General features: G+C 38.0%; 1 protein-coding gene across 3 annotated transcripts in view; it reads left to right on the top strand.

Annotated features, from left to right (window-relative positions):
• Nucleotides 1–1,493: 1,493 nt before the first annotated feature.
• The window catches only part of MED13 (mediator complex subunit 13), a 104,440-nt gene continuing 89,398 nt past the window's right edge, over nt 1,494–16,535 (top strand). The window contains exons 1-3 of one of the 3 annotated variants that reach the window (XM_045986034.1): nt 1,494–1,761; nt 3,811–4,045; nt 12,425–12,593. In XM_045986034.1, coding sequence (XP_045841990.1) covers nt 1,696–1,761; nt 3,811–4,045; nt 12,425–12,593 — 470 coding nt within the window. In that variant the 5' untranslated portion in view covers nt 1,494–1,695. The remainder of the gene's footprint in view (nt 1,762–3,810; nt 4,046–12,424; nt 12,594–16,535) is intronic. The other 2 variants (XM_045986033.1, XM_045986032.1) reach the window with 2 other exon arrangements.

The raw sequence follows: 16,535 nt of genomic DNA, 5'->3' as shown, positions 1-16,535 counted from the left end.
TTCCTTACCTCCTTCCTTTCCTGCAGTCTCTCTCTCCTCTCCAAAACTCTCAAGGAAAATGTTTGAACTCATATACTCAAGTGTAATCTAGTGTTTTATAGGAAAGGGAAGTAACATTTGGTTCCCACTTCTTATCATTCATTCATTTGCAAGTTTACAAATACCAAACACCTACTGTGTGCTAGTAACCTTTTTTTAAGCACTAGAGATAGAGCTGTAAGCCAAACAAGGTTCTGATTCTCAGGGAGATTACACTAGTGGCACTTTACATACACTGGTTCAATTCTTCACAATTATCTTATGAGGTAACGAAGACAACAATGATAGGTAACTCTTAGCAATGCGTATTTGTGCCAGGCACTGGGCTACGTGCTTTATTTGTATTAACTCAGTTATCACAACACTTCTATGAGATGGGGGTATGTTTTCTCCATTTTACAAATTAGGAAACTGAGACACAGAACTGACACACTCAGGGTTTGAACCCGGGCAAGTGTGGCTCTAACTCCTAGGCTTGTAACCATAAGGCTATATTGTTTCTCATACATTTCTTTCTTAATCTCACAACTTTTAAGTGTTCAAATTCTGTCTCAGATCGTCTGACTCCCAAGCTCAGGGGTTTGCGAGTGAAAATGCCTGGGAATTTTTGCAACACTTTCTCTTCCGACGAAATCAAACTGATTTCCACGTAGTACTCCGATTTCTGATGTGAACTCTCTTGCACTGTAAATTCCCCGGCAAGGAAAACGGGCCTGGGACGGGGTCATCTTACACTGGCTGGGGCACCCAGCAGATGGCGCTATCTTTGTAGCAGCCAGCTGGCTGTCCGGTCCTCAGGGCTCACCGCCTCCGCCGAAAGCTTCCCGGCCCTCTCTCACTCCCCTCTCTCTCCTCCTCCCCACGGAGCCCGGGCCCACGTGACCTCAAGGCGGCCAATGGGCGAGCAGAGAGGGCGAGCTGGTCCCTGTGGCCGCCATTAAAGCGAAGGGAAAACCCGTGAATTCGGATTAAAGGGGGAAAAACACCGCCCGCTGGGCCCACAAAATGGGGGAGACTACGGCGTCCGGGCGGTGAGGCCGTAGTAGAGCAGACATTAGGCCAGCTTGGCCCAGGGACGACACGAAGACATAGCCAGAGAATGGTCTGAGCCCGCAGACGCCGCCACCACCTCCGCCACTGAGGAGATTCTGGGCTTAAGGACATCGCCGCTGCCGGGCCGGGGGCCTGGGCTTCTCTCCTGGTTCTTGCCCTTCCTGCCCCTCTGCGGGCGCTTTCTCGCCCGGGAGAACCCTCCAGGGCTTGGGCTCTGCCCTCTCGGACTCGATTTTAATTATTTATTGTGTAATTTATTATTTTTTCTTGTGGAAAGGGCACATATCTCCTCCGTCGCCCAGAGAGGGACGAGCGTCCGCGGGCTCCGCGGCGGCCGCAGTCCGGCCCGCGGGGCAAGCGCGGCGCGGCCCTCCCGCCGGCCCTGGGCCCCGGGCGGCTAGGTGCCGGCCGGGCGGCGGGGGTTGCTCGCGGCGGCGGGGGGGTGGGTGGGGAGGGCGGGCGGCCCGGCGGCCTCCTCTTCCACTGCTCCCCCAACCACCACCCCCCCGCCCTCCCCGGTGTCTGTGTTTCTCTCTCTGGTCGGAGGCGGCGGTAATGGCGGATGGTGGGTTGTGGCGCCGGCGGCGGCTGCTGTGAGGGACGATGAGTTCCTCCTTCGTGCCGAACGGGGCCAGCCTGGAAGATTGTCACTGTAACCTCTTCTGCCTGGTGAGTGCCTGGGCCGCGGGCGGGGGCCGCGGCGAGCGGGGCGGTGGGGGAGGGGGCCTCGAGGTGCGCCCTTGGGCCGTGGGGGAGGGGGTCCGGGTCTGATCCAGATGCCCGAGTCCCTAGGCTAGGCCCAGCCGGAGCCGGCGCGGCGGCCGAGCTCCGCACCAACCCGGTGAAACACGTTCGTTCACCCACCATCCTAGGATCTGGTTAAGGAGTGCAGGCTTTTTTTTTTCTTGTTTCCGACTCTTCCTCACCGTAGTCTTGTCTTCAACTTGTGCTCCTATCTGGCAGGACAGTCACATTTTCCTCTGTTTCTTGCTTAACTATTGCTTTTCTCCTTACTGACCATGTATCCCTTCTTAACACTTTCCATTATTGCCCATTCTCCAGTGCCTTTATGCCTCACTCTGGTAATGTGGTTTCCCCCAACAAACAGGACACCGGAACTTATGTACTAAAAATCTCTTCGATTTACATTTTCTGATGAGTCGAACTAACGGAAGATTAGTTTCTCCCTTAGATGAGTTAAGATCTCTCTGTGAAAATCAGTAGATACCATTTCATATGTTTTCTCTTTAAACTTTGAGGACAGTTTGCCATTTTGACAATTTCTAGCCATCTTGCTTTTTATTAGAAAATTATGTTTGTGTGAGTGAAGCGGGCTAATGGAGGTTCTGTGGTTTTGCACTAATTTTTATTATTATTATCATTACTTTTTCGTATTTGTTTTGCTTGCATTTTTCGAGTGCTTTGAGCAGGCTGCTCCTCGTTTTATTGAAAACTCTAGGGAAGCTGGATGCAGGAATGACAATTGTATAGGTTGGCCCAGTTATGGGAACAGCCACAGTTAAGACTTTGAAAACTACCAACTGTTGCAAATATTTAGTCCTCTGTTGGACAGTAGCTTAGCTCCGTTCATGATTTAAAGTTTCAGTGACTTTCTTTTTTCATTTTTTGTGTGCTAGGAGAAATACTAAGAGAGTATGTGATAGGTAAGTGAACTGAGTGGGCGGAGCACAACTAGTTGGCAAGTGTAAACTGCCAGTCATGTATCAGCAGTTTCATTTTTGGCACCTTATGCTTTGCACCTCTAAGTTAAAGAATTATTGAATTTCTTCCTTGAATTTTTTTGACCATGCCAAATTGGGATTTTTTAATGCCATCTCTTATAAAATGTTTTTTTGTATAGTGTGCCTTAATCAGCATCTCTTCGGATGCAGTAAAACATAACGGCAGGTTTTACATTTGTCTTCTTTGACTCTATTTTTGGTACTTTTAAGATCAAGTTCTTTGAAAGTAGATTAGTACAAATCTGACAGTTCTTTGTGAGCATCTATTTCACTTTTCCTAAAAGGGATATGTGAAGAACTAACAATTTTTTCAGTTATAGTTCACATTTCTTTTCATTAGAGCCATCACTTCTATACACATGAAATGATGAGTCTTTTTTTTTTTTTTAAGATTTTATTTATTTGACAGCTCACAAGTAGGCAGAGAGGCAGGCACAGAGAGAGAGGGGAAAGCAGGCTCCCTGCCGAGCAGAGAGCCCTATGTGGGGCTCCATCCCAGGACCCTGAGATCATGACCCTAGCTCCAGGACTCTGAGATCATGACCTTAGCCGAAGGCAGAGGCTTAACCCAGTGAGCCACCCAGGTGCCCCGAAATGATGAGTCTTTAAAAATTAATTTTCTGTTACACGTTTGACACCAGGGAATGAACATGACCAGTTGGAACAGAACTTAGAGGAAATGTTTACTAAGTGTGCTGTATTAAAGTACATGTTTATACTTAACATTGTTAAAGTTTCTTTTATTTATTTATTTTATTTTATTTTTCTTTGGGACACATTTATTGCTATTCAGTGACATGACAGTGTTAATATTTTGACTGTTGAATGATCAAAGTATCATTTTTTTGTCAACTGCTTTAACATCTTAAGTATATATTGAAAAATTGTTACGTCTCAATGAAATGAGGAGCTTTAAGAGAAAGTACTATTGACTTTGAATGAATATGCGGTAATAATCCTGCTTTCTTTTCTTTAGGCTGACTTGACGGGAATTAAATGGAAAAGATATGTATGGCAAGGCCCAACTTCTGCCCCTATTCTGTTTCCGGTGACAGAGGAAGACCCCATTTTGAGCAGTTTTAGTCGCTGCCTTAAGGCAGATGTACTTGGTGTTTGGCGGCGAGATCAAAGACCTGGAAGAAGAGAATTGTGGATATTTTGGTGGGGTGAAGACCCCAATTTTGCTGACCTTATTCACCATGACTTGTCAGGTGAAAGCAGTTTACCATTTCTTTTCTTTTTTTTTTTTTAAGATTTTATTTATTTATTTGACAGCGAGAGTACAAGTAGGGGGAGCAGCAGGCTGGGGGAGAAGCAGGTTCCCTGCCAAGCAAAGAGCCCAATGCAGAACCTGATCCCAAGACATTGGGATCATGACCTGAGCTGAAGGCAGGCAGAAGCTTAATGGACTGAGTCACCCAGGCGTCCCACAACTTATCATTTCTAACTAATGATATATAGCAACATTATATACTTTTCCTAAACATCATTTATATTACAAATTATGGTGTGTTTTTTTTTTTTTTTTTTTCTGTGAAACACTGTTAGGTGTCAAGCCAGATAAAAATTTAGCTTACTGTTACATTTCACTGTGGTTGTTTTATGCAAATTTATCCATTTTATGGCAGGGGTTAGCCTTGAATAATTGTTCTTTCGCCATCCAGCTTCCTTGTGAATTTCTTGCAGGCAGGGAAGGCATGTTATCTAAGAAAAATGGAATGGGGGAGCATAAAGTTCCTAACAAAGTCATTTGCAGGCACCTGTTATTCACCATTTGAGTCCATTCTGCCACTGCTCTCCCCTGTATGAATATGCAGACAGTTGTAGGAGTATCTAGAAACGTTGTAACTTTCTCATGTGTTTTTTCAAGTTATATATTTTGTTGTTAATTGTGGTTGTATTAACATGAAAGCATATGTTAATTTTGTTATTTTTTGAGAGTGATTCTGTTAGATATTGTTCCTTCAAAGACTCACTAAAATGAGACTAGTGCCAACTTGTTTTATAGGACATGGAATCATACTCTGTAAAGTTACACAGAAATAATTTTATTATGAACCTATCAGTAAGACTACTTAGGACCAAATACTACTTTATAAAGAGATATCTCTTCATGTAGTCAGTGAAGCTTGTGCTTGCTTTAGACTCTTAAGAGTCAATGTTAACTGAATCTCAGGATAGGAATGTAAATGATTAGTTATTTGCTGCAAGGTACCATGGACTTCAGCAAGATGTTTGGTAAGGATTCTTGCTTGACAGGTAAATTTTGGATTTTTAGATAACTAAAAAAAAGCATTCTTATTTGAAATTGAGTACTCTGAAGTTTCTGTTATTGTCCATTTGACTTAGTCCCCGTGACTATCTTAAGACATTAAGAACACTAATGTTTCTGTAGAAATGTACATGTTACATTTGTTTTGATAGTTCCTTTTACCTTCTAGTGAACAAAGCCTTTGGTGCTAATCTTTATTTTTGAGAGTGATTATAATTCTTTTGTGATAAATGCTTTCTAGCTTTTCTGGCTTTCCTAAGAAGATCTCTGCTGGAGATATTAGTCCTTTCTGAATATGGTCTGAGTATGCAGTGTAGTTCTAAATATGTACAATGATGTCTTCACATATGTATGTGTATGTATAAAAATATATGTGTATGCACACACACATACACACACGTGTCAGGATATGAAATTAAGCTTGCAGGCTTCCTTTTTCCTTCCATTGACTTTGGTATTGTGGAATTATTTTATTCTTTATTTTAAGTGGTCATAAAGACCTTAACGAGAATGTTTGGAGACTGTTTTAATGTTATTGATAAGCTATGCGCTATTTAAACTAGTTGATAAACTATATACTATATGAACTGTAATGCTGACTTGGGGAGTTCAATATTGATAAAGTTGGCAGAGCATTTGAACAGACCATTTCCCCCCTAGATTTCATGTAATACATTTTGTAGAATCAAAGATAATTTTAACAGATGTGTAGTATTTAGTTTTACTGTAGTAGGACTGTTCTTTTCAAAGCCTATTAAAATTAAATGTGAGCTGTCTTATTATATATTAAAACACTATGTGGGTTCCCCCCCTAAATTATGAATTAAATATGTTTTCTCCTAAAACTGGGCTACAGTTTAAAAAATTGCTTCTGTGGTTTAACTTTGCTTTTTTTGCATAATTAAAAAAAATGGTAATACTTGTAGTTTAGAATATTGATCTTGAATGTGAATGAATGAATATAATTTTGGAAGATTAGGTTTTAATTGTTAGATTTTGCTGAATGCCATTGAATGATAATTAACTTTAAAAAACTTATCAGAGTGAAAGAATTGAAATAGCAAAACAAAATATATTAGGAGTAGTATATATAATCGTAATTAACATTCCAAAGCCTGTTCTGTACTGTTTTAAGCAATTTGTATAGTCAGTAGTATTTATGTAATGTTTTAGCTTTTTTCCTCCCTAACTTGTCATTTACTTTAGAATGTTGTTACTTATATCAGACCTATTTTAAAGAATAATAAGGTCTTTTCAAATGGAGTATATTTGTCTCGCCCTTTTCTTTGCTCCAGGGATACCGTCTGCCTCGCTTTTGGGATAATTAGTCTGCCTCTGTCTCTCTAGCTAACCCCTTTTTCATTTCTTCCCATCTGTGGCACTCTATTCCCTTCTTTTAAGCTCCCCTGAGAAGAGAGCAGCTGGACAGTAGGGGTGGCATCAGCTGCAGGAGGCAATCCTGAGTTCCAAGTGGAGGTGTAGCACTGAGGAAAGGGGAACCGGAAGGACCCAGGTGGTAACTAAAAAGCTGGTTAATTTAGTTTGAGCTTGCTTTTTGCAGGCATAGGCAGTGCCCTTCTGTTTGGTTCAGCACCTACCACATCTTGTTACTGAAATGTTTGTGATTATGGTGTTATTTCCTTTCTTGATAAGGGAAAGAGGGAAGGCATTCTATTTTGCAAAGATTAGAATTCTGTTTTTCTTATTAACTGAAATATCCAGTAATAAAAGTATGGAATTGTTTTTGCTCAGCCCCTTTTTTCTTTCATGTCCCCTATAGTGTATTTTAAAAAATAAGCTTTTAATTTTAAAATAGTTTTAGATTTATACAGAATTTGTGAAGATAGTATAGTGAGTTCCTGTATAACCCTCACCCAGCTTCTTTTATTGTTACTACCATATATTGTATACATTTTGCACAACTAATGAACCAACATCGATATGCTGTTATTAACTAAAGCCTGTACTTTATTTGGATTTCCTTTATTTTTACCCAGAGTTCTTTTTCTATCCTATGTTCTCATCCAGCATACTACATTTAGTTGTGGTGTCTCTTTAGGCTATTCCAGATTGTGATATTTTCTCACACTTGCCTTGTTTTGATGATCCTTGATAGTTTTGAAGAGCCTAAACAGGTTCTGTAGTGCATTTTAAATTTTGCCTGTCTGAATATCATGTGGCATGTGTTTTGGTCATTTTCATTTCAAGTGTAGATGAGGTATAGAAACAATGTAAACTTAACCTTATTGCTAATTGGTGAAAATCTGTTAACAGCAAACCAAATCTAATTTGATACATACTTTAAATTCCCTGTAACTTGTTTTGTAGCAGTAGTAGTCAGTACTGTTTAGTAATTTGCAAAGACCTCACGATTTTTGGGTTAGAAGTTTTGTTAACTAGTAATAGCTTAGCTATAACATTCTAGGGAGAGATTTGTTCAGAATATCCCTTGAATCCCAAAGCCAAAAACTCATTTTTTTTTTTTTTAATTTTTGCTTTGCTTCCTCTAAGAGAATGGTTAGTTGAATCAATATCATTATGTTTTATAGAAGAAGGACTAGGGAACAAAACTCTCCGATTATAGCTTTTAAAATTTTATTTATTTATGCATATTTTTAAATTTAAAATTTGTAGCAGACCTCATTTAGTGGTTGTATGATAGAGGTATAAAATCAGTGCTGGGAAAATTTTAACTTAATTCCTCTGGTCATAGGTCTCTGTATAATAGATAGGACTGATTGGTTCTAAAGTGTACTATTAGTTTTCATCAAAGCAAGATTGTTTTATTACCATTAATATGTCCTTGAAGGAGAAGAGTTTTCTGGGTATTTTTCTTTTGTGCCTTAACCTTTTTGGAATTTTATTGCTGTCACTATTGGCTTTTAGTCCTCCACTTAAAACAAAAATAAAAATAAAAACTACTCCCTCTCATGAGGTTGCATCTTAAAAAAAAAAAAAAAATATAGCAAGCTAGACTGTGATGAGACTCTTTGAGAAAACTGATACCTTGAGAACTAAAAAAACAGACTCAGGCAGGGCTAAAAATATTTGTTATTTTTTCTGGCTCCTGTGGTGTATATATGGGATTTGCGTAACTTGTCCAAATACTTTCATTATACCAGAATTTCATCATAATATTTTTAAACTAAATGGGCCATTGGTTGCTCTTAGAATTTAATTTTAGATTCTTTTATTGAAGGATGTTAATTATAGTGGAATTTTAACCTTAAGTGGCAGCTTTAAGATGATTGAGAAACAGATAAATAGCAGCCAAGTATAGGAATCTAGTGTCAGCCAAATTTAAAAAAAAACTGTTATGTGCCCCAGCTGGCCTAAAGGAGTTAATTCATTTCTATCTTCTGTTCCACAGTTTACTTGTGACCCAACTTTTTGTATTATCTAGTCTCCTAGGGACAATTTTGCTTGCCATATTTCTTCTATGTACTGCCCATTTTGAGCAAAAAATACATCTTTTAAGTTTTCAAATCAGAGATAATTATTTTATCAACATATATTCAGGGGATTTTTAAACTAGAGGTTTTCAGGTTTTGCCATAGATCAGTGGTGCTGCCAGCTTAACGCTCTGAGTAATATTTGTTGAATGAATGGCTTTGAAAGAGCAATTATTTATTTAAGACAAACACTGATTTAGATACTTAAACTCTTTATTCTCTGAGGAAATTCATGGTATTTTCTATAATTTTTGACCCATTCATTATTCATTAATATATATTGTGTTTTAAAAGCTTGGCAGAGTTATTTAGGAAAAGATACCTTTTTTACTGGTTTATTACTGTGGAGATATTTAAAGATGTCAGTTCTGAGAAAAATGTTGAATGCGAGTACTGGGTGTATCAGCTTTTTTGTTTTTTCATTTTTTTCCACTCAGAATTATTTTGTTGACCTATCACATAGTTTGTGTCATCACTATAATCTGTATCCTGAGGAAGATTTTTACGGTAATCAAATTTAGCATTTGAACTTTTGTATTGTTTTCTTCAAATATTTTGTAAAAAATTTTCAGGTAGTGATGACGAAGAGTTCTAATGCTAAGAGTTCTAATGGAAAAGTACTATGAACAAAATTGAATCTATTATCTTTGGGGATACAGAGACAAGAGGAGAAAAACATTTATTTAAATGCATTAGGGTATGGTTGATTAAATTCAAAAGAGCTAGGTAAAGATTTGCCATGTGTTTTGTCTGTTCTGTTCTCTGTTATAATACTGGTGTTGAAATTTAGGGACTGGTTTTAATTAGTGTAAGAGGTGCGTATTACTGTTTTAGGTGTGTTGATTGTACCATTTCACTTTTCATATCTGAATACACATGTAGAGAAGTACTTTTGCTATGCTTATTATAACATCAGGATATTAGAAGCTTACTGAGGTAGGCTCTTATTTCTAGGCGACCTCCCCAGCCCCCCCCCCCCCCCCCCCCCGACCAAGAACAAAACAAAAAAATCTTCAGGCTTTTCGTTGAATGTTATTAGGACTTACTTCCTCAGCAGTGAAAAATGAAATTGTTGCTTAGTGTAATAGTTGCTTAGTTACTTGCTATAGGTGAAGATAACAGATATTTGTTGGCTTAGAAAACCCTAACAGGTGGTCCCTTCTTCATTTTATGCATAACTCCCATTTAGTGTTAATGAAAATTGTGGGTGTTTGAGGGTATAATGTAAAATGAGGATTAAGTTAACCTAAATTTCTCTAGATAAAAGCATTAAATTCACCTGATTCCTTAGATAAACTTTAGAGCAATGAAGGAGAAATGCTTGAATATTAGTACTGACTGAATTTTTAAATTATATTTAGTATTCTTAAACTTTTAACTTCAGGTTTAGCTGAGATAGACTTTTCAAATAAAAATCTTAAGAATTTTATGTAAAAAATGTATGTAAGTTACTGTATTACAGACTTTTATTATTCCAAAGACTTTAATTTACTCCTTGTGGGAAGAAGACAGATTCATTCTCAAGTTTTGAATGAATAATTTTCTGATATTCGAAGTTTGTAGCAACTGAACAACTTTGATATGTAATGGTAACAACTCTGTGTCTTGGATATTTGTGGCTTTAAAACTTAAAACTAGTTAAAAGTATTTTGGCAAAGGTTTTTTGTGTAGGATAAATGTTATAACCATTGTGCTTCTCAGAAGGTAAGGAGTTTTGAGGTAAAGAGCAGTAAAAACACAGTATACTTAATAGATTACAAAGAAGTGAAGAACTGGGAGATATTCCCAGCATAACTGGAAATTAAAAGCATGTGTATTTTTGATCCTAAATCACAATTTGAGGTAAAACTCTTAATGTGACTAATTTTGAAATGACAGAATCTGATTAGGCTGAAAGCAGATTAAGATTTTTTTTTCTCAGTAACTCACACATATACTTGTGATCTTGACCCTGAGTGCCATGTCCCTTTTCTTCTAGCCTACTGTTTTCTTTAATAAAGTGAAACTTGTTAAGTTTTGGCTTTATATGGACATATATATGGTTGTCTACAATATAATAGAATATAAAACCTTTTTCTCTTTAATTAATGATTTTAAATTATTCCAGCCCTCAAGTATTGTCATTTTTTGAAGTTTACATCATTTTTTAAAAGCTTACCTTTTTGGAAAAACAATTAGTTGACTTGAAAGACTTGCCTAATTTAGGAAACAATTTAAAGAACAACATAAAATCAACATTAACCTTTGTAGTTGCACAAATTTCTAGTGCAGTTAAAAGTCCACCATCACTATGCTTTTTAGTTAGTCTACCCATTTGTTGTGTAGATTATGAATATAAACCATGTGTCTCGCTTAATCCATGCTTTTGCCTTTATTCAGAAGCATCATAGTTTATTACTATTCTTTGGGTATAGTGGAGACATTTTTAGTGTTGAATTAAGAAAGATTTTATCATTTATTTTTTACTTATATTGAAAGATGACCTGTATTTATAAATTTTATATTTATATTTATAAAATTTAAAAAAATTTTATAAAATGTTTATGAAGGTGTATGGGAATGATATAAATTATATTTGAAATAATAAGTTAAAAGCTCAAATATCATTCGTAGCAGGATTCATTGGATGGTTTGTTAAAGATATGAAATGGATAGAGAATAAATTTTTTTGAACTACATCTAGACTTAATTGAGAAATAAGTATGTTAACATTTTTCTTGTTAAGTTGAAGTGGTTAATAGATGGGCTGGCAAAATTGAGGCTGTATAGTTAGTAGGGTAGTTAGAACTTTCTATTGAAAGTTATTATTATTATTATTTTTCAAGATTTTATTTATTTGAGAGAGAATACGATCAGGGGAGGGGCAGAGGGAGAAGCAGACTCTCCACTGGGCAGGGAGCCTGATGTGGGTGGGACTCCATCCCAGGACCCTGGGATCATGACCTGAACTGAAGGCAGATGCTTAACAACTAAGCCACCCAGGTGCATCAAGACTTAAATTTTAAATACAACGTCTGGGGCACCTGGGTGACTCATTTGGTTAAGTGTCTGCCTTTGGCTCAGGTCATGATCCTGGGGTCCTGGGATGGAGTCCTGGGTCTGGCTCCCTGTTCAATGGGGAGACTGTTTCTCCCTTTCCCTCTGCTGCACCCCCCGTTTGTGCTCTCTCTCCAAATAAGTAAATAAAATCCTTTAAAAAATGTAAGTCTTTATATTTTAAAATTTCTTCAAGTGGGGACCCTATATTGAATAATAATCATGGGACTCATTTGGTTGAAATGAGACCTAAGGTGTCCAATAATGCATCCCTTGTTGGGCTCTGTGCCACAGGCTTCCTTTTTATTCATCACTTATTTTTATAGTTGAGTCATGGATTAGAATGCTAATGGACCTAAAATGTTTTGAGTTAATTATTAACTGGCTAGGTTTTTTTGGCAGGCTGAATGACTGGAGGAATTAGGACAAAGTAACTATCAAGTGAACCAACTTAGAAATTGGCATCTTAGGTATAGTATTTAGTATTTCCCAGCTTAATACAGATGTGCTTTGCATTGATAGAGAAACCAAAGCAGTATGTTTGCAGTATACCATTGACTTTTTTACGTGGTAGGAAAATAGTTTTCAGGTACTTTAATGGGATACATGACACTTACGTGTTTTGCTCCTTATGGAGTAACTTTGAAACCTGATATTTTAAAAGTCTAGAGATACATTGAAGTGGTGGTAGCTCAGTATTCTGAGGTTTAGTAGGTTTTATGTAGTAGGTGTAGTAGGGTTTATGAATTTAAACCATAACACTTTTTACTTGGCTCTGAGTAGATATAGTGCTACTACTTTACTTTTTGTTTCTTTCATTTCTCTTATAGAAGAGGAAGATGGAGTGTGGGAGAATGGACTTTCCTATGAATGTCGTACTCTGCTGTTTAAAGCAGTTCACAATCTGTTGGAACGGTGTTTAATGAACCGGAACTTTGTACGCATTGGCAAATGGTTTGTAAAGCCTTATGAAAAAGATGAAAAACCTATAAATAAAAGGTAAGCTATCTTATGTAAACTCTTAACGTTTTTTGGGTTTGTTAATTTTTATAGCTTTACAGAAAATGTAGACTAAAACAAGCAGTTTTATAGATATATGCAGGAGGTTAACTTCAGCAGAGTACTGTAAGTATTCAATTTTCCTTGACCACCTTATCCTTTCTTTTATGCATTTTAAGAATTCTCTTGAAGTGGGAATAGGCTATGTGTCTAATGACCTAAATTTTGGTTTGGGATTATAGAAAAAATGTGGAATGAAAGCAGAGGCTTAAGCAATGAAGTATACTTTTTTAGTAGTACTGCAAATATATTTACAGTACTGTTAAAATTAAGTAACATTAATACTTATTAAAGATAGTGATCTGTAGTTGTGTTTTGGATTGAGTTAACCCTCTCATTCCCAAATCTCTAATTTTGCTTTAATTAAAGTAATTTAAATCTGTGTTTTTCTATATAAGACATATTTACTCTTAGAGTATAATTTTCTTGAACTTTGAATTAAGCAAATTTATGATACTAATTTGTAGAATAGTTGCAGATAGAGATACAGAAGACTTTAAGATAATTTCTTTTCCTGTGTAGTTAAAAGTTTTAGATTGTTGGAATGCCTGGGTGGCTCAGTCGGTTAAGCCACTGCCTTTGGCTCAGGTCATGATCCCAGGGTCCTGGGATCGAGTTCCGCATCGGGCTCCTTGCTAGGCAGGGAGCCTGCTTCTCTCTCTGCCTCTGCCTGCCACTCTGCCTGCTTGTGTGCACGCCCTCGCCCTCTAGCTCTCTCTCTGACAAATAAATAAATGAAATCTTTAAAAAAAAAAAAAAAAAAAGCTTTAGATTGCTACCATTCTGTTTTATTTATTTATTTATTTTAGGTTTTATTTATTTACTAATTTGGGGTGGGTGAGAGAATGTGTGAGAAGTGGGGGGCAGAGGGAGAAGGAGACAGAGAATCCCAGGCCGACTCCCCACCAAAAGTACAGCCTGACTCAGGGCTCTGTCCCACAACCCTGCGATCATGATCCAAGCCAAAATCAAGAGTTGGATGTTCAGCCGACTGAGACACCCAGGCGCCCCAGTTCTCTTTGATTTAAATATGATACTAGATATAGTCTCTTAGAAGATTTGGTCTTAAGCACTAGTTAAATTAGTGAGGCTTCAAGAAAGATGAAACCTTAAGATGGGATGTGAGAGATAAGGCAGTTTTTTAGTTTTCCCTGAAAAATGTGAGGATGTGAAGGAAATATTTGGTTTTGTTGTATCACTGTTTTTGTTTTTGTTTTTTTTTTTAAGATTTTATTTATTTTTTTGTCAGAGATATCACAAGTAGAGAGGCAGGCAGAGAGAGAGGGAGAAGCAGGCTCCCTGCCGAGCAGAGTGCCCAACAAGGGGCTTCATCCCAGGACCCTGGATCATGACCCGAGCTGAAAGCAGAGGCTTAACCCTCTGAGCCACCCAGGCATCCCTATGTTGTATCATTGTTGAGATGCCATCTTTTATGTAACTTTTTTTAGTATTTTTTTGAAAAGATTTTATTTGAGATAGGGAGCACATGGGGGATGGGTAGAGGCTGGGGAGGGAGAGGCAGACGAACAGGGAGAACCAGACTCCTGTCTGAGTAGGGAGCCCAGTGTTAGATTCAATTCCAGGACCCTAGGATCGTGACCTGAGCTAAAGGCAGGTGCTTAGCCTACTGAGCCACCCAGATGTCCCCATGTTTTATGTCTTATGTACACACTGTTTTCAGTGTGTATGAGTCTTTCCAAACTTCTCTTTTTAGTTTTAAACTTTTTTTTTTTTTCCAGATTTTATTTATTTATGTGACAGAGACAGAGAGGGAACATAAGCAGGGGGAGTGGGAGAGGGAGAAGCAGGCTTCCCACTGAGCAGGAAGCTTGATGACCCTGGGATATGACCTGAGCTGAAGGCAGATGCTTTACGACTGATCCACCCAGGCACCCCTCTTTTTAGTTTTAGTAGATTGGATGAGTAGATAAGCCTGGACAAGTCAAGGCTCTTTCATTTTCTTTCTTTTTGAAAATGAACGTAAATCTTTATTGTCAACAAAAATATTGTACAAGTTAGGAATGAATTCAGTTGCAAAGGAGAGAACACCTAACTACTTGGCTTATGTAGGAATTGATTTTTCTTGGTAGCAAGGAGTCTGGAGACCCAGTACTGGTGGGTCTATTCAATAAATGTCATCAAGGACTGGTATCTTGGAGTTTTCTGTGATGTGTCTTTAGCCTTTAGCTTTCATCCACTTGGTCCCCAGGAGTGTTGCCTTTCTGGATTTCACTCACAGTGAAATGAGATAGGAAGAGGAAGGGAGAAAGCAAGAAAGGGTGACCCTTGGATCAGAAAATAGGTTCTTCCCTGGAGACTTTAACTGACCTATCTTTGGCTACACCAACCAAGAAAAACAAATATTTTTTTATGTGGTAGGGAGCATTGCCTCTCTGAACAAAATAAGGCTTCTGGTTTGTAAGAAGAAATGGAGAGGAGACATTAAGTAGGCAATAAGAAGGAAATAAATGTCAGGTTGGTAATTAGCAGTATTCACCATATACATTAATACAGTTTTAAGAAGTCAAGCAGATAACAGATATAAAATGATAAAAAGCTGCCATCTGAGCACCAGATATTAGATGTGCTCCTCAGAGGCATTCCCTTTTAATTCTATTTAAAAATTTAAAAGTAGGGCTCCTGGGTGGCTCAGCTGGTTAAGCGACTGTCTTCAGCTCAGGTCATGATCCTGGAGTCCCAGGATCGAGTCCTGCATCCAGCTCCCAGCTCCATGGGGAGTCCATGTCTCCCTCTGATCTTCTTCCCCTCATGCTCTCTCTCTCTCTAATAAATAAAATCTTTAAAGATTTTATTTATTAGAGAGAGAGAGAGAGAGAGTGCAAGCAGCGGGAGAGGGATAGGGAGAGAGAGAATCTCAAGCAGACTTTGTGCTGAGTGTGGAGCCCAACGTGGGTTCGATCCCATGACCTTGAGATCATGACTTGAGCTGAAATCAAGGATCAGACACTTAACCAGCTGAGCTACCAAGGTGCTGCTAAATATATTGACTTTGATGGTTTAACTATTTTACATTCTTCCCCCTCCAGGCCAACCACTTGTATACACTCTGCTTCCTTTGTTTCTTATCTTGCCAATAAGTCTATAAGAGTTGGTAAAAACAATACCTGTTGTTTATACTATGATTATGTAAATATTATTTGTAGCAGAGCCATATATTGTATTAGATTTATGTTCCATTTCCTCTGTGCCTTTTTGCTTTCTTCAGTGTTACGATTATCTTTTTTTTTTTTTTTCTTCACTTATCTATCTCAGATGTTGGTGAACTACGACTCCACAGGGTAAATATAGCCTGCCATGTGTTTTTATAAATAAAATCTTACTGTAACAGAGCCATTTTCATTCATTTATAGATTATTTTATGCTTGCTTTCATACTACAGCAGAGTTGAATAGACGTGATAGGACAGATGGACCCACAAAGTCTAAAATCGTTAGCCTATAATTACTCTCTGGCTCTTTGCAGATGAAGTTTGCTGACCTCTGATCTAAGTATCTATTTGTGATCTAAGTGCCTATTGGTGATTCCTTTCTAGAGGATCTATCAGAAAGAAAATCTCGCCTTTCTACCTTTAAGGAGTTTGTATAATCTGTTGGTTTCTTTTTTCTTTTCTCTCTTGTTAATTAATATCTCTGTTTGAGCCCTTCATTCTTCTGTTCCAATTTGGACTGGTTGTTTTATATAAGCTTGTCTCATAGCAGTGATCTTGGGAATTCCCTTTGCCTCTCTTTGTTAGATTCCTTATTTCCTAGATCTTACAGATCTCATGTTTGCCCCTTTTTGGGGGGGGGTCTTACTATTTTGGTAGTGCTCATCCACCAGTAGTTTCCTGAGAAGGGAATACATGACAAGTAATATTTTGGG

This window comes from Meles meles, chromosome 18 (assembly GCF_922984935.1).
Source record: "Meles meles chromosome 18, mMelMel3.1 paternal haplotype, whole genome shotgun sequence".
Taxonomy (NCBI): Eukaryota; Metazoa; Chordata; class Mammalia; order Carnivora; family Mustelidae; genus Meles; species Meles meles.
Note: the sequence above shows the minus strand (reverse complement) of the source record. Positions and strands in the feature narration are given on the sequence as shown.